Below are 25371 nucleotides of genomic sequence, written 5' to 3' on the forward strand. Positions count from 1 at the left end.
TCTGCCCCCCCCCCCCTCTCCCCCCCCCCCCCCCCCCGGTGTGGTCTGTCTGTCCGTCCGTCCGTCCGTTGATCTACTTCGAGGCAGGTGCCTGGCAGAGTGCGTCTATGCCTCAGTGACACACACACACACGCACGCACGCACACACACACACGCGCCACACCTGCATCTAACAATTGTTTTGAATCTATAAAAAAAAAAATAGGCATTACACCCAGTCCTCTAGATTAAAAAAAAAAAAGGCTTGAAATTGGAGTTTCGTTTGTTTATGAATCCAGACCCAATATTCGCCTCGTCTTTATTTTTTCGAAACCTTTTGTCTGTTTCAATAGCATTAATCTTTGTCATCCTAAAGAAACGGGCATCAAAGCATTCACAGGACGCGGGTGAGATAGCTAAATAATACATACTGCAGGGGCTTGTCTAGCCACGACACTGTTGTCAATGGCAGAGAAATAAAGCATTTTTCAAAGGCATTTCTGTTTGAGCGTCCATTCTTCTTATACCTTGAACACAATGGTACAGGTTTGTATCGGATGGGTTTTATTGCTTTGTTGAACACAATGGGCTTCACATATAGAGTGATCTCTGTCTTCTGGATATCCCCGTACAACTAAGGGCGGTATGTTGAATCAATCGGTTTGGTTTGTGCGTACCAAGTGAAACGGTTTTCTCACAGGGGTTCATTCTGGAACAGGTTTAGGAAGGGTCACGCCTTCTTTATCACCCGCACATAATCAGCCAAAACCAAAGTACCTGCCAGAGTCAAGCATTCATCTAGTATTGCGCAGGTTTTATTTTGGATTAATTTCAAAGGCGGCTCAAGAGTATGATTTGCATATACAATCACAAACGGTGTGGTATTTTTTGGTTGTATTCAAAAATACTACATACATACAAACTTATGCATAGGTCTACATTTGCTACTGCATTGTAAAGTAGAGGTTTTCTGGAACTACAACTAAGAATTGAACGTCACTGCTAAAAGAAATGAGATTCTACTTTGCACCCCATGTTCTAATTGCCTATGACTCGACAGACAGTTTTTAGTTTGTTTTGTTACTTTACCAAGGGTGATTTAACACTTTGACAACAGTAAAAGCAAAGATCGAAATAAAACAATAAATAAAATAGATGTGATTGTTAAAGTGTGAAATCCGCTGCTTGTGTTTATAGCTGCATGACTGGTGGATAGTGTTATTTCTGAAGACACCTTCCTTGTTATATATGATATAATCCCCAAAGAACTCCCAAGTTATCTAACGACAAGTGGATGACTGCAGTCCTCACATGGAGAACGACATTCTCCTCTCATTAGCTCCTCTCATTTTCACACTAAAGGCAGAAGACATATTTAGCTCTGAACAGTCATTCATGGTCAAACGATGCTATATGTATGCATATTAGTGTAGCGTGCTTCAAAGCCGATTGAACGCTCTGTATGTAGAATAGGGCCGATTTGGGGAGAGGATGGAAAGTAATTGATAGGTGCAGACCTCATCATTTTGTACGGTTTAGAAACTCATTACGCTGACTAACCGGAATCAAACGACAACTTGAAGCGAAATGACGTGTGTCACTGTGCTATCCCATCACAATCCCCGGGGACACATTTGATTCAAGTTAATAGCAAGTAGGCCTACTGATAACAGAGGTAGGTGAAAAATACACATTTTCTCATTTGCACATCTCATTGCAGGGACGTTTTTTTAAAATGATTTAAACATCATCGTCCGCCTGCTTCCTTGCATGGACATTTTTTGTTTTTCCAGTTCAGTTGAATCCAGTTCCAGCCAACTCCTGATACAAGGCAGCCTATGCAATGCTTCCACTGTTGCATGTGCACGAGAGCTATGCACACAAAGCGGTATAAACTAGGTGTGTATAGGCTAAATCCCTAAAGCATTGTCAGGTAGTGAACAGCAGCCCTTGACACACCGTGTCTATAAACAGATGGGGCTACAGATGGAGTCACTCACACTAAGCAAGAAACTGTTGTTGTTGTTTTTTTTAAATGGGAATAAATTCCCACAAATTCATTTTTTCCACTTTAAAGCTCCCTTTTGTGTCCCTGCATACATTTAAATGTATTAACACGTAGCATTCAAATGTCAAAAAAATACTAGACCTATTTATTAGTGGCAGATATTACATAGTATAGCCTACCTTAAGGCTGCTATATTGTAATGGTGCAATGGGCTGTGTGCATGTGTGTGTGTGTGTGTGTGTGTGTGTGTGTGTGTGTGTGTGTGTGTGTGTGTGTGTGTGTGTGTGTGTGTGTGTGTGAAAGAGAGTGCGTGCTCAACTTGAGGTATGATTGCATACCTTGAATGTGTTTTCTTGAAGACAGGCCAAGATCTGTAACCTAATTGGCAAGTGTTCAAAACCAAATTGTTTTTAAAGTACCCATATCACATGGAGTCGATTTTTATCCATATGAAGAAAAAAAAAATTAACATAAATAACATTATGCTAGCTAGTATAATATTCTATCAAATCGACTAGGAACATACTCTTAACCAATATGATCGTAAGCTTGTTACTTGTTACTTGTTACTTCCCCCATAATATATAGTTTATTTTCTCCAGTTATATTTTCTCCAGTTTTCATGCGTAGCAGACATAATGATTCTGTCCCCGCAAACTTCAGACGGGTTTGAATGCTTAAAATGATAATTATAATTTAACATTATTGAGTCATAAGAGAACAAGCAGGATATTCAGAACTTGGTCCATCATGTGAGGACAAACAGGAGAAACTACTGCAGAGTAGAGTAGCACATATATATATATTTTTTTTTTTTTAGCAAAGCAAACCACTGTCATAAGTACTTAAACACTGCCATCTAGAGGCAAGCTAAACCATACACTTCAATGTACAGTACAGTCTTTATAGTTTATAAATCAGCATATCATTTGTACTTTCTTGGTTTGTTTTATTGGAATAGTAGGGGTTGACATATCGCGAGCGGATACAATTTACAGTTTATTTAATAGGTGTTTGGTCGACCATTCAGAAGAAATGTTGTCGTGGAAGATCCTTCATCTGACCTCAGCTAACCCCGGTGCGGGCAGTCTGATGGTGTATCATGCTTGGGCCTGCTTCTCCTGGGCGCTTGTCTCTGCGTCTCCTCTCATTTGGGTTAATTAGGTCCACAGGCTGACATCACAATAGATGGCCCCTATATCTGGGGCTTCCATCTGTGTAACCCCCTTCCTCCCTGGCTGGAAGATATGCTTTCCACAAAGACACAGTCATGTGGGCACAGACTAAGTCTAAGTGGCAAAGACCAGGCTATGAGTGCACCACAAGTCTGTTTGGGTTTCTCAAGATCCTTAGGGTCGTTTTCCGACAGAGACGGTCACTGAGGGAAGGCTGAGGGTTGTACTGTAGTCCTTGCGGTCCTTGGGAATTGTCACATTAGGTTTCTCATGTGAGGTTCATAAACTACATATACGTCATATAAGAACTATTGAAGATGCCTTTGCGTTGTTCCACTTCACACAATGAAGGATTGCATGTAAGGATGTCAAGCTACTTTATATGGATTGCAGTAACTTTTTCTATATTACAGTCCCTTATGTATTTTAATTCCTGTTACACAGCACTTGAACGAAAAGTGCCTTAAAGTGTTAATGCTATCAACCAACCAGACCAGTTCTGGTTGGTTGATAGCATTAACACTTTAAGGCACTTTTCGTTCAAGTGCTGTGTAACAGGAATTAAAATACATAAGGGACTGTAATATAGAAAAAATGTAATCCAGGTCTCCTCTTGTGTCCATATCTACAAGTGTTCTACGTTTATATCCTCAAATATTCTCACATGTATACTAAAAACACAACACTGTTTTTTTGATCAAGCCCGAGATTTGTAATAATTTAATAATGAATCATTTGAAACCAGGACATGGTATTTTACAGAAGAGGATTAGGGCCAGATGTGATTTGTTTTTTGGAGTTCTGAGTCTTAATGCCGAAGTCTGAGAATAAAGTGAGAATCCTGACTTTAATCTCAGGATTCTGATTTTATTCTCAGAATTCTGACTCAGATGTGGCTATAATCCTCTTCCATATGTATTGGGGTAATTTGCAGGGAAAAAAAATGTTGATCTCATTGTGGAATGCATAGGGGATTTTGGGGAGAAATTGTTTCACACGTGTATGTTATTTTTTGTAATAACAGGAATGAGAGAAGTGAGAGTCTTGAGCTTGCAGGTTCACCAATAAACATCACGTTGGATATTTATTGAGAAAGAGATAAGAAAGATATTAAGATATGTCCTTTTGATTTGTGTTATGAATGAATACCATTTTCTTAAACGACTGTAACGTTCCCGGTATAAATAATAGCCACTAGAGGGCAGGTGATCCGGATACATTTGTAATGTGCCACATTCAACAATGAGTTGGCTGTTTGTACTCCAGGACACCGCATATGTCACCTGTTCTTTTTGTTCACCAAATAAGATCCATAACATAAACCGCATGATTAACAATATAAATACACCTACTCCTATATTTCACACATTGCCCTAATTCTATCACCAAACTTTTGTAATAAAGCAATATAATCATCACAGTTATCATAAACTTGAATCGAAAGGTTAAAGTTAAAGGACAGCCGAGGGAAGAGGCAAACATGTATAAGCCTTTGTAATGGTGGTCGTTGAACAGAAAAGCAACCAGCTCCTCTGGCCTACTGTACATGAGATCAGCAGGGCGCGGGGAGAGAGGTGACCTGACTTTTAGACAGACAGGAAGAAGGTCAGCAAACACATGTTCCCAGCCAGCACTCTCAGAAACACACACACACACACACACACACGCACACGCACGCACACACGCACACACACACACACACACACACACACACACACACACACACACACACACACACACATTCACAAACACACATTCACACACACCCATACATACACACACACACACACACACGCACAGGCACACACACACACACACACACAAACACACTCATACGCCCATATGCACACACACGCACAGACACACACATATGCACAGACACACATACAAACACACACTCACACACAGACAGACATGAGTGCATGGACACACACACACAGACACACACACACACACAGCATGAATCCCACCCTCAACTGATGCCAGATGAGGGTGTGATATCTGCAGTCACACAACACTTGGTCTCACTGGCCGCAGCAAAATATTAGGATTGGCCCCTCCACATTGAACCACAGCGAAAGACCACAGAATTCCCATTAACCTAAAGGCTCATCCTTGGTATTGATTCGCCATTGAGTCTTCCACCGATATCTATCCAGTATTCATGACATAATATTACTACTAGGATTAAAATTCCTTAATTTCAGTGAGCCTTACAGAATCCTTGCTCTATTGCTGTGGGACTTCCTTCCGGAAGCACCTCAAGGAGCACCGTTTTCTCCGCCAAGCATAACTATAGCTGAGGGGCCGTGTGTTTTCATAGCTCTTGGTCTAATTCCTGTCCTACTGCGCGAGTAATGCAACATCAGATAAGTTGCACTGGAGGAACACTGGAGAAGTCCCTGCAAGTGAATGCAGGGATTACAACGCTTTGATTCAGTCAATGTTCAGAGAATTTCAGAAGAATTACCGGAGAAATCTCGGAATGCATTTCAAAAAAGGTTTTATTTATGTTAAGTTAGATGGCCAGAAAGTACAAACAAGACAAACAAGATAATCTCTCTAACAACAAATGCGTAAAAATCTGACATCCAGTAAAGTCACTCACACAAAATGTACGCGGTTGTGTGAGAAAAAAAACATAGGCCTACTCCAGTTTGCCCGGACGACGATAGAATATTAAAATAGATGTACATATTTCTTTTTTTTTTTTTTCAAATGTGAAAGTCACTTTTCAGCGGCTTTGTTGTCCTTCAAGAATAATACCACTAAAATAATAGAACAGATAATCACTTAAGCCAACGATAACCAGGTATAACAGGTATCTCTTTTGTCATTGCTCAGTGTTACAGAAGCGTGTTTACGTCTCCACGTCTGAAATCTAAGAAGGTCAAGGTGTAGATACGCTTTACAATACGCTTCGGTTTGCACATCGCGAGGCAGTGAGGGTTGTCATTGTGTGGTGGGGAGGATGGGAGGATCCTCTATCACAGGGACAATAGACCTCTGAAGAATAAGTCCCGCCTTTGAGGCTCCCGGTTCCCTCGGTCAAATGTCTATGGGAAATAACATGGGGTTTTTGAATGATCGTACATAGCAAACTCTGTAGGTGGCGAAGAAGTAAAAGCTGCATCACGTTTTGAACTACACACTTTTTCCATCTAGTTTCGACTGGCTTTTTGGATTTTTAGCATTAATATTTTTATTTTTAGCATTAATAATCGTTTACTACTTCAACGGCACAGACAATCCAAAAACGCAGTTGAAACTAGATGGAAAAAGTGTGTAGTTCAAAACGTGACATAGCTTTTACTTCTTCGCCACCTACAGAGTTTGTTATGTACGATCATAGACATTTGACCGAGGGAACCGGGAGCCTCGGAGGCGGGACTTATTCTTCAGAGGTCTGTACCTGGAAGACATGTCTTAAGAGTTGGCTTTTCCATCCATTGTGACGCTAAAGGTTAAGTGACCAACACTGGCCCACACCTTCCTATGTAGCCTACTACGGCCGACTTGACCTAACATGTGCCCTGTCGCATCCCTGTCAAAAAAGAGAGTACTATACATTTTAAAACATATCAAGATTCATATGATGAGTGGTTTCTTAAATATGTTTAAGATAAAATAACATACATTCATTTGAGGTTGAATATTTAAATAAGTTCTTGCTATTGTGTCCTATACAGTGTGGGTCCCACGTCGATTTCAAAGTGGTTAATGTTTCTATGGTTTAGGGATTGGCTCAGCTCATTACGGAACTAGCACAGCTATGGAGGAAACTGGCTTAGTGCAGCTTTAAATAATCATCCCTCGTACAACAATGTTGTCGTATACATCAGCTCTGGGAACATCCTTACACTTTGTCTTAAGCTTTGCAAGCCTGAGAGCTTTTGTCATCTTGATACTAAGATTAAGTAATTCATCATATGAAGAGTTTTGCTCCAGTCTCCATGTGACGCCTCTCTAAATCCTTCTCATTACATCTCACATAGACTGCTGTGACAACACCATGTTCTCACCTAAAGTTGTTCATTCAAATTCAGTGCATTGCGGTGATTGCCGAGAGTTGATCTTGTTCCTAGGAACCGCTTTCTGATTATCGCTATGTTATGCTCATTTCCAAGTAGATACTTTTACATCTGCTAGGCATCATTTCATTTAAATCAAGCTAGCATGTTTTCGGTAATGGACACAGAGTCCGCCCGTCGTGGCGCCATTGGCATGGAAAAAGTCTGAAATAGGGAACAAAAACGGCAAACACCGAATTCCCACGTTTGCAAGTTATCCAGGTTGAGTCCCCTCCAATGGTGTGAGGGGAGTTGGGAGTTTTAGTCCATTCTATGGAATCACATCAGTACACTAAAGGTTTTTTCTCATGTTAAAAAAAGACCTGACGGTGGGTATTCACACATATTCACGCATAATGGGAGATGGTATGTCGTTATTTCTGGTTGACATCATTATTTCCGGAGACGTTGAGATCTGAGGTCTCTGCGTTCCGTCCTCAGGAGCTCCCGTCTCCGTTCTTGGTCTTCAGCACCACCAGCACCACCATGACGGGGATCAGGCAGATGGGGGTCATGACCAGGGCGAAGACGATGCTCGGCGGGGGGTCGCTCAGCTCCTCGGTGGGGCAGTCGTGGAAGTAGGTGGCGTGGATCTTCAGGAACATGTCCTCCACCATCGGGTTGGGCCACGGGATCAAGAGACACTCTGCAATCTCCTCGGTGCAGATGGTGAAGTTGTTGTATGCACTGCATTCACGGATAGAGAGACGTAGGTGGAGAGAGAGAGAGAGGGGGAGAGAGGGGAGAGGGAGACCGGGAGAGAGAAAGGGAGGACAGGAGAGAGGGAGATATAGAGAGAGAGGGAGAGGGAGAAGGAGAGAGATAGAGGGAGAGAGGCAAGGGAGAGAGAGAGGGGAGAGAGATAGAGAAAGATAAAGAGAGAGAGAGAGAGAGAGAAAGAGAGAGAGAGAGAGAGAGAGAGAAAGAGAGAGAGAGCGAGAGAGATAGGATAGAGAGGGAGAGAAGGTTCGAGGGAGGTATTGAGAGAGAGGGGGAGGGGGAGAGAGTGACATAAGGAGAGCGAGAGGGCAGAGAGAGAGAACAAAAAAGAGAGAGAGATAGGGGGGAGAGAGCGCAAAAAAGAAAAGAGGGAGAGGGAAAGAGAGTGAGACAGAGCGAGTGAAAGCATAAAAGGAGAGACTTAAAACTGTAAAACTGTAAAAAAAAAAAAAATGTGACCTTGAACAACTTGAACACTCAAAATGGGCCAATGGCACACCATCTGCCCACATTTTGGTTTTGCTCATCTCTGGGTCTAATGAAGAGGAGGCTTAGTTTCAATCCCAAAGCAACCGTCCCAGATCAAGACCCTGAAACATCTCCTACCTACTTGCCGTGAGCATCCATAATGTGACCCCCATCTTTGTTCATTCCCCCTTGTGGTTCTTAACCGTATGTTGCTGTTGAGTGGTCCCTGAAGGCATGTCAACACAAGAGTTCTTACCTCCTCACATTACTCCAGACACACCAGTCAGTGCTGTTGTGCAGATCCATCTTGGCTTGAAAAGGGAGATGGCACACTTGTTCTATCAGCAGCGAGAGGCAAAACATTTGGTCCCAGCCATGGCAGGTTTCGCAGAACACTTCACAGTTGTGTGTCTTGTTCCCACAGTCTGAATGAAACGGATAGAGGGAATGTGCATTGTTGGTGTATGCTTGGTGTATGTCTTTCATGAGAGGAACCATCATTTCAAGAAAATAGTAAAAAAAATGATATGAAAGAAATGGTATTCATTCCATGCAGCATTTGCAGTGCTCAAATAAGTAAAGATGATGATCTTACTGGGTATTGTGATGGACTCTCCATGACTGCTTTCTAAAGAGGAAAGTGTAGATCAGTCGCTTGGTTTTAACAGTCATAAGTAGAAAACAACACATTTTGTTAAGGAGAATTGGGGTGGCGAACTTTACAGCGACAGCTGTTATATTTACAACCCGACAGAAAATGACATGTCACGGTCATCAATGTTCCCCCAATAAACAAATAACATCACTAAACAAGACGGGAACACACATCGACCGGCACCGCGCTTCAACGCCACGTTGTTATTCTAAAGCGGATTCAACTCTGACCGTCTGGAACGTCCCACGAGAGGCACCGGCCCGGGCCTACGGTAACACTGCAGCGCCGGGGAGGAAAGCAGGGTGAGGGAAAGGGGGTGTGGGGGGGTGGACGCTGAGGGGGGGGGAGGGGGGAGGGGGGGATAGGGGTGGAGGGGGGGGTGGGAGAGTCAGACCACACACTCACCAGCGAGAACCGAGAGGAGCACGCCCAGGAGACCGAGCACTCCCTTCATGTCAGGGAGAGAGCGAGCGGCGCTGCGCTGCGTTCCGCGAAAAGCGACGGCCATCTACGCGGCGAGCTGCTAACTTCTCCCCGAGAGCGAGCCGAGGCATAACAGGAAACCCGCCGGGGTGGAAGAGAGACACAAAGTAACCTTCCGTCACCAGATGTCCAGAGTGGTGTTACCCACGGTTACCAGATGTTCTCCCGACGTTCTCCCGTCTTGCCCTGCCCCTGCGCCTTGGCAACAGCTCTTCCCCTCTCCCCAATTCACATTTCTTTAGGATTTCTTTGGTGCCTTTGAAAGGGGTGGAGGCTGCAAAGATTGTCGTGTCTCTCTCCATTCTCCCAAATAAAAAAAGGAGCGCACACACACACACACACCAAGGCAGGGGCTGCTGGCCGCACATCTGAAAACCCTTTAGTCTTTAACTCTTGTTCTGCTTTTTAAGTCTCACAGTTGAAGGCCTGGCCGACTCACAGCATGTGATTTATTTGCCTTTTTGGGCTGTCTCCTCCAAATAGGAAACATAAGTAAACATTTAGGGCTCAGTGTTTAAGGGAGGATGTGATCGAGACTCTGCACGGTGTGCTGTGTGGGCCCATGGTTTCCTATTCAGGTTGTTGAACAAAACCTGGATGGGATTGTCAGCCAGCTGTTTTTTTTAAAAAAAAACCTACTTACACAAGCTAGTGGAAAAAAGAAGACAAAGAAAAAGCAAACACTGAATGAAACTGAGAGGTGACGACTCTGGCCCGGCGTGGGATGAACCGCTGCTCATGGCTGTGAGCACCAGCTTCATTTTGGAGATTTATGGCTCATTTTGTACCTTGTAGTCATTGAACCACATCTCCCGGTCAGAAAAAAAGAGAGAGACACGTAGGCTATTTGCCGTGTGAAAGAACACGAAAATGCATGCGGCTTTTTCTCGGGGAAAAACATGTTAATCTACGTCACGGTGTCCACATGTTGGGCCTCTCGCACAACATCTGTTTGCTGAGCAACGTTTTGATTTAGTAATGACATCAGGAAATGTGTCTTTTCGGCAGAGGAGGAGCACAGGGTCTGGGTTTGGGTGGGAGGTGGGGGGGTTGGGGGGGGGGGGGGAGGCGTGAGAGGGGTGAAAAGAAAAAAAAAAGGGAAGGCACAGAAAAAGAGGAACCGAAAAGGGGGAGCAGGGGAGCAAGGAGGGGGGAGGAAAGGGGGAGAGGGTGGAGGGGTGTGGAGGCGGCTTTCCACAGCTCCAGTTGTTTCACAATTCAGAGTTCATGCGTCGAACGGCGATGGCGCGTGGGGTGAATGACGAACAAGCACAGGAAGTGCAGCCAGGTGGGAGGCTGCTCCTAATAAAGTTTCGGTTAACCTTTGATCCCAAACAATTGAAAATCTTGCATCCCCTGCTGCTGCCCCCCCCCCCCCCCCCCCCCCCCCCACCCCCCCCCCCCCCCCCCCACCCCCTGCTGTGCGCTCGGGATAGGGGACCTCCCCAGGAGCTTTCTGTCTAAGAACACATTGCAATACGCTGGCACCGTGTCATCGTGGTTTGGCAAACGCATTTCCATGAATTTGTCAGCCCCCCAACCTAGACCGTTCGTGTTCATTGAAAATGTGTCCAAGGAATTAGATTGAAATCCCCCTTGCTGATCTTAACCAGCGTCATCGTATCTGATTAATGTGCTGATCGAGATGATCTAGCATGGGGAAACCGTCACTGAAAATAATTTCAAGGAGATCTCAATCGGGATGGGAAAAACTGTTGCCATAAAATTACTTAAAAACGTGAAACTTACCGTTGGTATTGTTGGCTGCCGCCCCCTCGATGAGATAGTTACCTGTGGGAAGAAAAAACAGGGGAATATTTATAATCTATTTAAATAATTTAATCATGGCCTTATGGTTTAGATGTAGTCTATGTTGTTCACAACCAATATGACGTGAGTCTCCTCAGCCATGGGGTTGATAGTGTAAACAATGCAACGTACCAGGTGTTGTGAATTGTAGATTGTCAAACTCCTGGTTAACTAAGCTGCCGACTGTTGTAGTCCCTGCCAATGGACACAAAATACATAATATTTGAGATTATAGACGAATAGAGAGTATTAATACTTAATTGTTATTATTATTATTATTATTATTTTTTCAATAAATATACATTCAACTCAGCATATTAACTAGGAAATGAAGCTGAAACCAAAAACACCATCGTACATCATGTAAGATATTTCAACCTGCAGAGAACACAATAACAATCACAATGTTATGATTAATAATATTGTAATAGGAACTGCACAGAGAACCTCAGAACAAAATGTAAAAAAGCAACTATTTTCATCACATTCAATGAATTGAGTTTTTTCCACTCTTGAGAGTTAAGAAACACAACCGGTCAGAAATATTGTAGACGAGTCAACGATTACAAAAAATGTGAGAGATAAACAAATACAAATCATGGGACTAGCTGAGCTCCTTACGAAGTGGTCGGCTCATTAAAACGGACCAAAGCATTCCACCTTAGAGGTGAGCTAGAGGCCAAGAGACTGGGGCCACTTCTCTGTCTCCAGCCCCTGACCGAGGACCTGTGGCTTCACACACACACACACACACACACACACACACACACTCTGTACTTACCCCAGAAGAGAAGAGCCACACTCCACCAGGAGAACCAAGAAGAGGAACAATCCCTGCTTGTCATTGTGTCTGACACTGGTCTGCTCTGCTTCCCTGGTGGATAGCGATTACATATCTCACCCTTTCTTCAGGAAGGGTCTATAAAACAACAGGAAGCTCTGATTTCCTAGGATGGGCGTCCTGTGCAGACTCCCATAATGGGACAGAGAGAGAGAGAGAGAGAGAGAGAGAGAGAGAGAGAGAGAGAGAGAGAGAGCCCCTGATAAGGGAAGAACTTCTGTGGTCCAATGACCTACCACCACCTATGTCTCTCTCTCTCCCTCTCTCTCACCCTGTCTCTGTCTCTCTCTGCCTCCCTCTCACCTCTCACTCTGTCTCTCTCTCTCTCTCTCTCTCTCTCTCTCTCTCTCTCTCTCTCTCTCTCTCTCTCTCTCTCTCTCTCTCTCTCTCTCTCTCTCACCTCTCTCCTGTGTTGAAGGTCAACTTACTCCACCCTCTCGCATTGGCTTTAGTTTCTTTCTATATTTCTTTCTTCTTTTCTTTCTTCTATTAACTTTAGCGTAGCACATCATAACATAACATAGCATAATATAGCAATACCAAATATAACTTAATTTAACCCAATATAAAATAACATTGTATAGAATAACATAACATCAATTGCACAATAACAGACCACCATCTCTCTCTCTCGCTCTCCCTCTCTTGGCCTCTCTGTCTCTCTCTCCCTCCCTTTCACCTCACACCATGTCTCTCTCTCCCTCAATCACTCTCTCTCTGTCTCTCTCTCCCTCCCTTTCACTTCACACTCTGTCTCTCTCACTCTATCTCTCCATCCATCACCTCTCTCTCTCTCTGCCGGGTTGTAGGTTAACTCACTCCACCCTCTTGCTCTGGCTTTAGTTTATTTCTTTCTTTCTTTCATTATTTTTGATTAACTGTAGCGTCACATATGGTAACATATTATAAGATAACAATACCAAGTATAACTTAATTGAACTCAACATGAAATAACACTGTATAGAATAACACAACATCAATTGCACAATAACAGATGCTGTCTGAGCCACCTGAGGGCTGGAATAGGGAGGAGGAGCTATGCCCACTATACTATGTATTATATTTAAATACATATTTAAATGGCTATGCGAGTACGCTGTAAACTATAAGTGCGGGGGAGTGTTGTCCTCCCAGGTTAGGTCAACCCTCCACAAATACATCGACCGGACTGGGTTCCTTTAAGATAACATGACGTTGTCTATACTACAAAATGTTTAGAAGCAAACACGCCTGAGGATCAGTGACCGGCATCAGCATTGCGCGTCAGCCCGCCCACCGTGGCCGTGCGTAGTACTACGGTCCGCGGAGGGAGCCTTGCGTCTGGACAGGGAGGAGACGAGTCGACAGCCACTGAGAGTGTAGCCCCGTTCAGCCGCTGGGGCCATAGAACCCAGGGCCAAAATTGCTTCCACATTTATATTTTGATAAACTCAAATTCCCCGAACCACGCCACACAAACACAGGGATAAACATTCATGCACATACACGCAAAATCAGCTGAAATACACGCACAAAAACGCACTCACAACAGAAGCGCACGTACGCACACACACACACACACACACACACACACACGTCTCTCACACACACACACACACACACACACACACACACACACACACGTCACACGTCACACACACACACACACACACACACACACACACACACGCATGCACCATCAATTCAACACGCATCAACACATTAACATAATCTTTTCCTCGGCTGATTTCTTCATTTTCGAGCTGGTTAAACTCGTTTGAAGATAACAGGCCCCCACACTGTTGCAAGCCAAGATAAACACCGTTTACATTAAACCTAATGAACTCCACCATGCGCTGTCATATGCTCGTCTGCTTTGGCTTTGATGTCCAGTGTTGACATGTACATATAATGTCAGTCCTCACACACAGCCAATAATACTATTAAGTATATAACAACACTCTTATAAGTAATGGTCTATAGGCCTAATATTTGTACAGTATAAATGCTTAACAGCCGTTTATGATCTATTTAATAAGGATTATATGAGTTGTATATTAGGATTTGATCGGACCATCATTGTGGATTTGAGGAGCCAACTGAATCAGGGTGTTTACTGTTCACAGTTTTCTTTGTGGGTGTGTGGATATTTGAATGGGTTGAAATGTTGACTCAACAGGGCCCTCTGCTGTTTGAGCAGGGCAACCAATATATCTAAAATATTATAAGAAATATAGACATATATATTGGCTATTGGTAATTGTCCCAAATAAATTACAAGGGGTTTGCGAACTATATAAAATCATGAATAGGCTTAATGTAAGGTAATAAATAGCTGGATAAATCAAATGTTTTTTGTAGGCCTACAGTGCAGAAAATCTGAATGAATTAGTATAACATAGTAACAACATAATTATTTGAATTATAGCAGCTAAATATGCAGAATATTTAATAAAAAAAAACTTGGGACGACAAAAACAACGAAACGGCTTGAATGTAGTTATAGAGGGCATGACTGTCTGTGTCTTTGGCGCTGTTACGCATGCGTGTCAACAGCAGTAACCTCGTCTGCAAAGCTGTCGGGAATTGACACCCTGGCAACGCCTTGTGACTCGGCCCAGCGCTAAACAGTACCAACCTCTCAAAAACGGAATAGTTGCTCTCCCTAGAGGTGGTTTAGGGCAACACAAGGGAAGCGGTGGTCACATACTTTAGATCTACATCTGTCAATAAATCGTCATTATTTTAAAGTTGCAAATGTTTTTCACGTTTAAATCACTTTAGGATGATACCTTAAGAAATAGACTACAAATGAATTCGGCTCGTGTAAAGGTGTGATAGGCTATGGTTCCTATAATGGTGCAATTTCTATGTTGCATGTTCCAAGCATGATCCCCGTTTCTTGTTTATTTCTCCCCACGTTGGTGAAACAGACGTGTGCAGTGTGTCTATTTTGCAGCCTAAATGCCTATGCTGCTGTGGCGCACCTCCTCCTCCGCCTCCTCCTCCTCCTCCGCCTCCTCCTCTCGCTCCAGACGGATTCCGCCTCTGGTAGGCTATGGTCATAATAAGGACGTCACTATCCGTTAAGACTGCCGCTGCTACAACTGAGCTAAGTGCGCAGGTTTAAACATGGTTACGCTACGAAAACAAATCGCACCATGCCTGTGGACAACGTAGGGATTCCGCGATCATCTCGCTGTTTAGAGACGGGATCTGCGACATATTGAGAATACAAAGATAGCGTTCATTGCCTAAGGAAGGGGGACTTCATCTCCACGCACACACACACACGAGGATTTTTAAGGTATTTGCAACTGCGACACGTTGGCTATTGGCAGGAATGGGCTGCAATGTGTGTAGACTGTGCGCGTCCTTACGAATGCAATGTCCGTACAGAGCTTTTGCATGGACATCGGTACGATGATTGTGAAGTAAAGAATATATTTCCAGATTCATAAAAGCGTAGCCTTTAATTTCATGACTGATTTAAAGCACTTCACATATGTGACGGAAGATCGCCCTCTCCCCGTAAGCCAAGCACACGTTGCATTTGGAAGGATAATTATCGATTTATAGACTCGATAATTAATTCTACATCTGCATTGACTAATCATACAGGAATATATTTACCATGGCGGTTAGGCAAATGTAGAAAACTACTGCTACGCACTTTCTGCTTTCGTGTTGCCTTTCACACGGGACACGCCCACTTCTGAGCAATGAGTGTGCGCGCGTGTGTGTGTGTGTGTTGGATATGTGTGACTGTTTCTGTTAGATATAGCTCTAAACTACCTTCTTTACTTTAACCTGCAATACATAGACGAGGACGAGTGACGTACACAACACATATGTACTAATCCGCCAAGCGTAGGCCCATTTTGAAATGACAGTGTATAAAACGCTTTGGATGTGTTACGTCAGTGTTGTTGTGCCAACAGATGGGGGCAGTCGTTGCAATGACCGCACAGCAATGTGTGTGTGTGTGTGTGTGTGTGTGTGTGTGTGTGTGTGTGTGTGTGTGTGTGTGTGTGTGTGTGTGTGTGTGTGTGTGTGTGTGTGTGCGTGTATGTGCGTGTGTGTGTGTGTGTGTGCGAGCGTGCGCGGATTTGTGTCACAAAACAATGTGAGCTACCTCACATTGTTTTGTGGGCAGAAAAAAAATAATCTCAACTGAATCAGATGAGGTTTATTTTTCTGGAAGAAAAAAAAACAATAACTAATGATATGGTACAAAAATTGCTGGTATTGAAATTGCGGTGTTGCTCCGCTAACTCTAAGAGGAAAAGCGATGTCATCATGGGCAGAACTTTGACTCTGTTTTTTCTTGGGGCTTTCCAGGAATGCGCCCTGAACCTCAGTGGCATTCTGCTGGGTCCCCACATCACCACATCGTAGCTCCACAGAAGCATGGAGGAAACAGCAGCAGCAGCAGCAGTAGCAGCAGCAGCAGCAGCGGCAGCAGCAGCAGCAGCAGCAGTGCCGGCGCTGGCGTCTGGTCCCACGCCCGCCGTCTCCAGGCCCCCGCCGGCGTCCAATAATGCACCCCCCTCCCGGAGCCTGCTGGAGTGGAGGAGGAGGGTGAAGTCTGAGTACATGCGCCTTCGCCAGCTCAAGCGCCTCAAGAAGGTGGAGGAGGTCAAGGTGAGGCCCGGCCTGGCCCCCTTTTCTTGGGTTGATGATGACCGGGTCAGCCGAAAAGTACCGGGTTCAATTCCTGCAATGTCTTTACCTGTAACCTAGGCGTCCGAGACAGCCCTACCCCCTACCTGATCCTCAAATGAGATGGATCAGAATTTATATGAATATATTTTATTTGGATAAAGTATGCCAAATGTCCAAATAGTAATAGAAGTTGTCAAATATGGTAATAGTCAGTAGTAACAGGGATATAGTCTGAATTTCAATCACTGCAAAGAGCGAGACGGTTACAAAGCTCCTCATTGTTTCCTGTTCTTCGTTTATTTCCAGGCCCTGTTTGTGTCCAACAGCAAAAAGATCGAGGAGAAGACAAACATCCTGAACAATGAATGGTCCAAACTCAGGCTTCAGCCGGTCCCGCGGTCGACCGCCAGTGGATCTCTGCCCAGCAAGAAGGTGTTTTGTCATGTCTGGCTTCCTTCGTCATTACGCGCGCTTGTGTCTCGACGGGTAGACCACTTGTTTTATTGTGCTGGCCTGTTTGGAAGCCGCTCTGTGGGAAAAATAAAAAGAAGAAATCCGCAGCATAGATGCATTACATGCAAGTCTGAGCTGCTCCGAGTCTTGAGTGCCACTCCCCCACCCACAAACACACACACACACACACGCGCGCGCACACACACACACACACACACACACACACACACACACACACCTGGCAGTAACGTGTGATAGCCATTATAATTATTCGTAAATATTGTTTTATAAAGGAAGGCATTTACTTCGTCCCAGTTCGTTTCTAGATAGTGTTTTATTTTTCTTGTATGTTCTGTTGTATCCCTGTGGAGCACTCTGAGATTTCCAAAGAAAAGCACTCTCAGTCGCTGGCAAGGTGTCAGCGGCATGTGTTTCGCTGGGTGTGTTTCTCTGTGATGTGGGGGGAAGACGGTATGTTATGGCCTGGATTGTTACAGCTTTGGATTCTCCTTCTTCTTGCGGTCTCTTCTCCAGATGTGTACGGTGGAGTCTGGCTACACGGGATTCAAGACGCAGGCCATTCCCATGCGTACCCTGACTACCGTGGCCGGGATCCCCTTCATGTATTCCTGGTCCCCTCTGCAGCATAACTATATGGTAAACAACATATGGAATATAATGGTATTGTAATATTGTAATAGCAATAACGGTTGATGATAATGATGATGATGATGCTGATGATGATGATGGTGATGATGATGATGATGATGATGATGATAATACTTATTAATACTTTATATAGATACTTATTACTATCAAACTTATTATATATAGATACTTATTACTATCAAACTGAATAACAATACTTTAGATACCATAGATGTAAGCCACTATATTATTTCTTTGAACTGAATAACCTTAATAAACCATCTATTAACCTTATATTAATACATATGTTAAACATACAATAGTAGAACGTAATATAACATGAAAGTCATAGTATCAGTATTCTAGCTGCTAGTTTGGTCAAAACATCCTCAGCAAGCCATGGTGTCACCAGCTACCATTGATGAAACATTTCCAATTCCTGCCATCTTATTGTTTTGGTTTTACTCCAGTGATACATTTGCCGGCTCAATATTTGCACCTTTTGAGTTTTGCTATTATTGCTTTGGGCAGAATTGACCTGAAGTGAAATGCTTTCACTTTCACTTTCTATGTGTTGTCCTCCTCTGCTGCTGGCCCTGGTGCCTGGCTCCAAGGTGCAATTCACACCGATAGATTCGTGTGTGTGTGTGTGTGTGTGTGTGTGTGTGTGTGTGTGTGTGTGTGTGTGTGTGTGTGTGTGTGTGTGTGTGTGTGTGTGTGTGTGTGTGTGTGTGTGTGCGTGCGTGCGTGCGTGCGTGCGTGCGTGTGTGTGTGACACCGTGCTGTCCGCAGGTAGAAGACGAGACCTTCCTCCACAACATCCCTTATATGGGCGACGAGGTGCTGGAGCAGGACGAGGCCTTCCTGGAGGAGCTCATAGACAACTACGACGGTGTCCATGGCGACAGGGGTGCGTGTGTGTGTGTGTGTGTGTGTGCCCGAGCTCTCGACGACACATCAGTCTCCATCCATTCCATCTGCTCGGATAAAAAACCTTGATTTACAATGGCGATGACCATTATGAATTCACTGTACGTTAGCTAAAGGCAATTATGAGGGATCCAAATTGAATTCAAAGCTATTAACTTTGGAGATCACACATTTGATCACACATTTTCAACCCCGGGTTGAGTGGTGACCTGGTGAGAGCCATTTTAACTTAATATTAGCATATCCGTTATCCTGTCATGGCAACGATTTCCCTGAAATGTGTAGCGGTGACGGTGTGCGGAGTGCAGCGTAAAGCGATGACTCACAGCACCCCCATTGTTCCTGCCAAAGGCTGCACGGCAATGCACGGAGAGGATACGATGACGTCAATGTCGAGGAACAGGTGATGACCTCATGAGTGGGCACGCTTGCGGTGTTTTCCCAGAAGGGGGGTTCATCAACGATGAGATCTTCAAGGAGCTGGTGGAGGCGCTGAGCCAGTACCCCGACCTGGAGGAGGAGGAGGAGGAGGTGGGGGAGGAGGAAGAGCAGCCGATGATGACGACGACGGCGGCGGCGGCGGCGGCGGCGGCGACGGCGGCGACGGCGGCGGCGGCGGCGGAGGAGGAGGCGGTGGCGGCGGCGGCGGCGGCTGTGGTCGTGGTGAAGAAAGAGGAGGAGGAGAGGGCTCTGGGGAGGAGCTCTGCCGAGGAGGTGGCGGCGGTGGTGATGGTGAAGAAGGAGGAGGAGAGGGCTCTGAGGAGGAGCTCGGCGGAGGGCTCGGAGGAGACCAAGACGGGGCCCGTCTTCACCACCACCTTCCTCCGGAGGAAGAGGAGGAGCATCGCAGAAGGTGATTTTTTTCTTTTTGTTTTGGTTTTGAAGCCAGACGGTTTAATTTTATTTTTTTATTTTTTTAACGCGGGTGAATGAACAGAGGGCCAGGGAGTGCCGTGTGCCCGTGTGCACTCGCTGTCCTACATCGGACACTGTACGAGCCAGCAAGTAGGTCACTGTCCAAACAAAGTGGGCTCTGTTCACTTACACACGGCACACAGGTGGCAGCAGCAGGTTACCCCCTGCGACGGCGGCTCCCGCCAGTGGGATTGTTTACTTTGAAATGGACGCCGTGTCCCGTGTGCGTGAGAGAACCTGTTTGTCCGTGACACCGATACCGCCCGGCTCTTATAACCGAATCTGACCGGGCAGCTCTCACCGAGCTGTACGGGAAAAACAACAGAGGTTGCAAGCTTATGATTTCGCCCTCGCATCAACTTTGACACACAAGTCACCGTCTACTCTGAGGAAAGGATATCCATTTTTTTTATTATAATTATTGCTGACCTGAACGACCCGAAATGAAATGTTACTTTTACTTTCACTTTCTATGTGTTTCCATGTTCAATAACTTAAACTAACTAAAATCTCTTTTCGGACAAAGTTGGTATTCAAAAGAAAACTGTAGCAATACAACTGCCCACCGTCATGTTATCAAAGGCAACCTTTAGTCAAGTACCGCAGTGCAAGTAAGCATTGGCTTGGAGTGCAGACTGCTAGCGAGGTGAACGATCAATACGTATAACAGATAGAGATAATTATAGTTATTTGGATGTCGTTTACCATGATGGATGCAATAAGAGGACTGTGTGTGCGAAACGTAAAAGGCATTATTGAGATGGGAGAAAAAAATAATAATCATCACGTTTAATGTAAAAGGAGCTATAGACCTATCATTTACAGACTTCACTACGAAATACAATTCATAAATCTATCAAAGAACCTCATCATTTCATACGGATTGATTCCATCATTTTGGAAGTACTTAATGAAAACCGCCAACACAGACCATCACAGGCCACAGTAGTCGTTGGGAAGGGAGGGGTGCAGAGAGGTTATTCAGTCGGTTGCAATCTGCAACCTCACCGCTAGTGGCCTGCTCAATTTTACACACTGGACCTTTAATAATGGTTAACATAACATTATTTGTATTTTTATTATTTATTATAAATGTAAGCAGATTGTATGTTTACGTATTTCTATAAATATTTCAAAATATGTATTTACATATTCATACTTACTTTATGTATTTATGTATTTTTTTCTTGTCGTCGCCGCCCCATCGTCTGCAGTGAGGGACGCGTCGTGCACCAAGAAGATCCCCCACGACAAGATATTCACCGCCATCGCCTCCATGTTCCCCTACAAAGGCACCATGGAGGAGCTGAAGGAAAAGTAAGAGGAGAACGCGGCCGGCACAATAGTGAACCCTGTGGGGTTGCCTAGCGTTCACCATGGCGACGCAAGGACAGTAATAATGGCCGTGCTTCCTTCTCATGCTCTCTGAAAGAGAAAAAGAAAAGAGGCAGTTCCATCGGCATCTGAAAGAGTCTCCCACACACTCAGGGAGACTAAAAGAACCCTTTTCAAAACAAATATATTCTTCACAAAATGAAAGTAGAGACGGAAATTCACAGTTAGATAAACTCTCTCTCCAAGGTGCGGTTTTCCCTTTTTCAAGTTGTTGTTGTTGTTGGGTGCTACAGTGTTTCAGCGTGTGGATGTGAACTAGTATATCTTCTCCAACCTGTGCAGATACAAAGACCTCCTGGAGCCGGCCAGCCCGGTGAAGCTGCCCCCCCTCTGCACCCCCAACATAGACGGGCCCTTTGCCAAGTCTGTGCAGCGGGAGCAGTCGCTGCATTCGTTCCACACCCTCTTCTGCAGACGCTGCTTCAAATACGACTGCTTCCTTCACCGTAATACTCCTTTCAATACATCTAACTGCACAACTCACACACTTTATCAAGGGGATATTATCTTTTTTTTTGTGTTGTCTCAGGCATATAGCTGTCTATGCTTTAAGCACGTATTGTTATTAGCAGAGTTTTGATTCAAACAGATTGATTTCAGGTAGACTGCAGACTACGCTGGGATTCGAAACAGAACTTCCGTCCGGAAGTCAAACAGCCAGCTGTTGATGTTTAGATAGCGCTGTGTGTGTGTGTGTGTGCTGTATTGAATTGTTCCGTCTGTCTTTCTTTTTCCGTCTCCCAGCTTTCCATGCCTCCCCCAACGTTTACAAGAGGAAGAATAAGGAGATCCGCATCGAGACGGAGCCATGTGGCGCCGACTGCTTTCTTCTGCAGGTTCTGTTCAGCCCCCCCGTGCTTCCTCAACCTCTTATTTCTTGACACTCTTAAAGGGGACATATTACACCACCAGGTGTGAGTGTGATTAGCCGTTACAAGCCGCTTTGAAAGTGTGCCGCTTCTGAAATCGCCGGTGGGCGTGTCCCCCTAGATGTGTTGCTTGGATAGATCAGTCCGCCAGCCTACCCAGTGGACCGTAGCAAACGTTGCTCATCTATCCGTCACACGTCTAGGGGGACACGCCCACCTGTGATGTCAGAAGCGGCACATTTTCAAAACGGCTCGTAACGGCTAATCACACTCACACCTGGTGGTATAATATGTCCCCTTTAACCCTTTTATACATTTTTAAAGGCCTCAGGGATGCCTACTTCTTTGGTAGACTGTGGACATTGGGCTTTGAACCCAGAGCCCTTTGGCAGGCATTAACACTCGATCTATCTAGTATCTACTAGATCGATCTATCTAGTAATCTACTAGATCTACCTCAATGGTTCTCCTCCCTGACCTGCCCCCCCCTCTCCTTTATCATAAAATATACGCAACATTTGTTTGACACTTTTCTCGTACATTACTGTGCAATCAATTTCTCCTGCTTGGCCATAGTGGGAGTTCAGAGCCCTGCCGCTTGTAGTAATACATCAAGCTCTACAAATTAAAAGAAAAAAAAACACCTTTACTACTGTAGATATCTCGACTTCCCCACCCTCCCCCCCTCTCTCTCTCTCTCTCGCTCTCTCTCTCTCTCTCTCTCTCTCTCTCTCTCTCTCTCTCTCTCTCCCTCCCCACACCCCCTCTCTCTCTCTCTCTCTCTCTCTCTCTCTCTCTCTCTCTCCCTCCCCCCCCCCCCCCCACTCTCCTCTCTCTCCCTCCCCGCCCCCCCTCTCTCTCTCTCTCTCTCTCTCTCTCCCCCCCTCTCCCCCTCCCTCTCTCTCTCGTCTTGTAACGGCTGTCCTGTGGTGTGTGTGTGTGTGGGGGCTCCTCTGCTGCAGAAAGGGGCGAAGGAGTTTGCGGATCAGTACATGCTTCGCTCCCAAAGGTCCCGGAGACGGCGGAAGCAGCCGCGGCCGCCCAGCCTCAGCTGTCCCGGGCCGTCGGGGTCCCTCGAGGAGGGCAAGGACGGGGACAGCGACCACGAAAACACCTCCTCCTCAGGTACCGTCGCCCAGACCGGGAGCTGGGTCGGATGAAGCGCATCGGACAAAAAATTTGCACACGGGTTTCGTTAACATGGGAATAGGGGAAAACACACGCAGTGTTGTGCAAGTTCACACTTCACGTGAACTCATGTGTTCAAAATTCAGTTCATACAAAAGAAAATGAATGAATTCACGTTCGTAGTTCACCAATTCAGTTTTGAACTAGTTCATGTTCAGTTCATTAACAGTTTTTTTTAGAAACTGAAGAAAAACTGTGGGAGTGAGTATTCTGTGCTTATCTTTTAAATGAATCCTCTCCATTACCTGCTGCCCATCACTACAATCTCAGATTGTTGTGGATATTATTTGTACACCTGTTTCATTCATCACAACTAAGGCAGTAACTCTATTTAATGAACATGTCATCTGGACCTAAGCATCAATTCAGAATGTCACAAAATCTGAACTAGTTCAAGTTCTAAGTTCTTTAGTTAAAAATATGTTAAGTTCAGTTCAAAGTTCGTAGAAAAATGCACAACACTGATAAGCATGAGAAGCGGGATAAGCATGAGAAGTACAAAACATGCAATGATAACGGTTATACATTTATGAGGCAACATTACCTGATCTGTATTCTTAACAATGAACATAAATAATTATGCTTAGAATTATTGTTGTTATTATTACGAATTTCAAAGGATAAAGAGAAAGATTAATAAAAATGTTTTGCACTTTAACAGATTTTGTCTTGGCAATGACAAGCATATTAATGGCATTAAACTACAAAGCTAAATACCGTAGCAGTATCCAGATTTTTTGTTCAATCCAAAGTCATATGCTTTCGGTCCTACTGTATCACCCTGTCTATCTGTGGGATGACATGTTGTCACGTGGCAACATGGCAACATGACATGTCATGACAACAATGCTAGGTCAATGGTGATATCATTCCATCATGTGCCTGGTTATTTCTGTGGTTGTAAATACCTTTTACTCATTTTCACTTACTACTTCATTTGTACTACAAACACTGAATCCATGGTGGATAAATATTTCCGGAATACATTAACACCTCTGACCTGGCAGTAAGCATGTGTCCTTTGATCTTGGGGTTCAGTCAGTGTCTGTTTGATTAAAGGTCGTATCAGCGATGTTGGGTGAGGTCACTTCTGTTGGTATTTGAAGCGAGATCCCAAACAAACAGAGCCAGCTCGCGCCCCCCCCCCCCCCCCTCCGTGTTTCGTGCATCCAGTAAAATGAACGCAGCGCAAAACCACCCATGCCTTGTCGGTGATTGGTTGGAATACTATTTATTTTGGTTTTGAGTGGTCGGTAGTACCATTTGTTCTTGTGTACGATCTCGGAGCATAGGCTTCCTATAGAGATGCGTTCTTTTGACGGCCTGGGCGGGCAGCTAGGCGGATAGTGAGGAAAGATCAGATGAATGTGATCATTTATGTTTCTGCCTAGAATTGCTGATGCAACCTTTAAGGCGTCATTTCCTCTAAACTCCCCTGCAAACTCCCCTGCAAACAGGGCTCTCTATAGCCGCGTGGGACGGACTGCTGGTACTATAATAATTGTTTCCAACTGCAGCGCATGAGTTATTTTTTGCGAAACCGAGAGTGAGGGAGAAACAGACATCTGTAATAACTTATCCTATAGTTTGCCTCTTCCCAGCGGCGTCTCAAACACGCGGCCCGCCCACACGCGGTCTTGTGTGTTGACATTCATGTGGCGAGGAGAAGATAGAGGGACATGAGACCGCTCTGTTCTCAATGAAGTATCCTCATGTTCCTCCTCCTGTTTCCTCTACTTCCTTATCTTTATTCCTTATCCCCCCCCCAGCCTCCTCACCTTGGGAAAAACCCCAAACTCTCTGCACCGGTGACTCAGCAAGCACTATTAAAAATAAATTTAATAAACTAAAAAACCCTGATGACCAAACAGAAAGGCATTCGCGACAAAGCTGAAGCATAGGCCCACAAAAATGCCGCATTCAGCCTGTTGCCAAGTAACATTAGGGCTATTGGTGTTCAGCAGTGGGTGTACGCTCTGAGTTTCAAATATCCAGCAAGTCTAACTTGGATCTATATTGTGTGTGTGTGTGTCTTTGTGTGTGTGTGTGTGTGTGTGTGTGTGTGTGTGCGTGCATGTCGGTGTTTGTGTGTGCATGCGTTTGCTTGTGTGTGTGCATGTG

At 44.7% G+C, this 25371-nt stretch overlaps 2 protein-coding genes across 3 annotated transcripts in view; one reads left to right on the top strand and one right to left on the bottom strand.

The window, feature by feature from the left end:
* Nucleotides 1-6532: 6532 nt before the first annotated feature.
* ramp2 (receptor (G protein-coupled) activity modifying protein 2) lies at nucleotides 6533-15838 on the bottom strand. 2 transcript variants are annotated; one of them, XM_084488195.1, is made up of 7 exons: nucleotides 15821-15838; nucleotides 12149-12241; nucleotides 11500-11562; nucleotides 11308-11349; nucleotides 9016-9048; nucleotides 8677-8845; nucleotides 6533-7919 (listed from the first exon to the last, which is right to left on the bottom strand). In XM_084488195.1, exons 2-7 carry the CDS (start codon nucleotides 12210-12212, stop codon nucleotides 7670-7672), a joined length of 621 nt encoding a protein of 206 aa, XP_084344321.1. In that variant the 5' UTR covers nucleotides 12213-12241; nucleotides 15821-15838; the 3' UTR covers nucleotides 6533-7669. The 2 variants fall into 2 exon arrangements, with proteins under 2 accessions (XP_084344321.1, XP_084344322.1); XM_084488196.1 differs by lacking the exons at nucleotides 11308-11349; nucleotides 11500-11562; nucleotides 12149-12241; nucleotides 15821-15838 and adding an exon at nucleotides 9481-10234.
* The window catches only part of ezh1 (enhancer of zeste 1 polycomb repressive complex 2 subunit), a 17602-nt gene continuing 7514 nt past the window's right edge, over nucleotides 15284-25371 (top strand). The window contains exons 1-10 of the mRNA XM_084488194.1: nucleotides 15284-15494; nucleotides 16529-16831; nucleotides 17159-17284; nucleotides 17840-17962; nucleotides 18746-18863; nucleotides 19329-19736; nucleotides 21013-21115; nucleotides 21476-21639; nucleotides 21938-22029; nucleotides 23025-23187. Of these exons, the coding sequence (XP_084344320.1) occupies nucleotides 16598-16831; nucleotides 17159-17284; nucleotides 17840-17962; nucleotides 18746-18863; nucleotides 19329-19736; nucleotides 21013-21115; nucleotides 21476-21639; nucleotides 21938-22029; nucleotides 23025-23187 (1531 nt within the window). The 5' untranslated portion in view covers nucleotides 15284-15494; nucleotides 16529-16597. The remainder of the gene's footprint in view (nucleotides 15495-16528; nucleotides 16832-17158; nucleotides 17285-17839; nucleotides 17963-18745; nucleotides 18864-19328; nucleotides 19737-21012; nucleotides 21116-21475; nucleotides 21640-21937; nucleotides 22030-23024; nucleotides 23188-25371) is intronic.

The sequence above is a fragment of the Micromesistius poutassou genome, assembly GCF_964030765.1.
Source record: "Micromesistius poutassou genome assembly, chromosome: 1".
Lineage (NCBI taxonomy): Eukaryota > Metazoa > Chordata > Actinopteri > Gadiformes > Gadidae > Micromesistius > Micromesistius poutassou.

Bases quoted from the DNA above. Each gene is read 5' to 3' on its own strand.
- ramp2 (XM_084488195.1), bottom strand. From the start codon at position 12,212: ATGACAAGCAGGGATTGTTCCTCTTCTTGGTTCTCCTGGTGGAGTGTG. The intron at 11,350-11,499 runs GTACGTTGCATT...TTCTTCCCACAG, and splicing joins TCTACAATTCACAACACCTG to GTAACTATCTCATCGAGGGG. The intron at 9,049-11,307 runs GTAAGTTTCACG...TTTCCTCTTTAG, and splicing joins GGCAGCCAACAATACCAACG to AAAGCAGTCATGGAGAGTCC.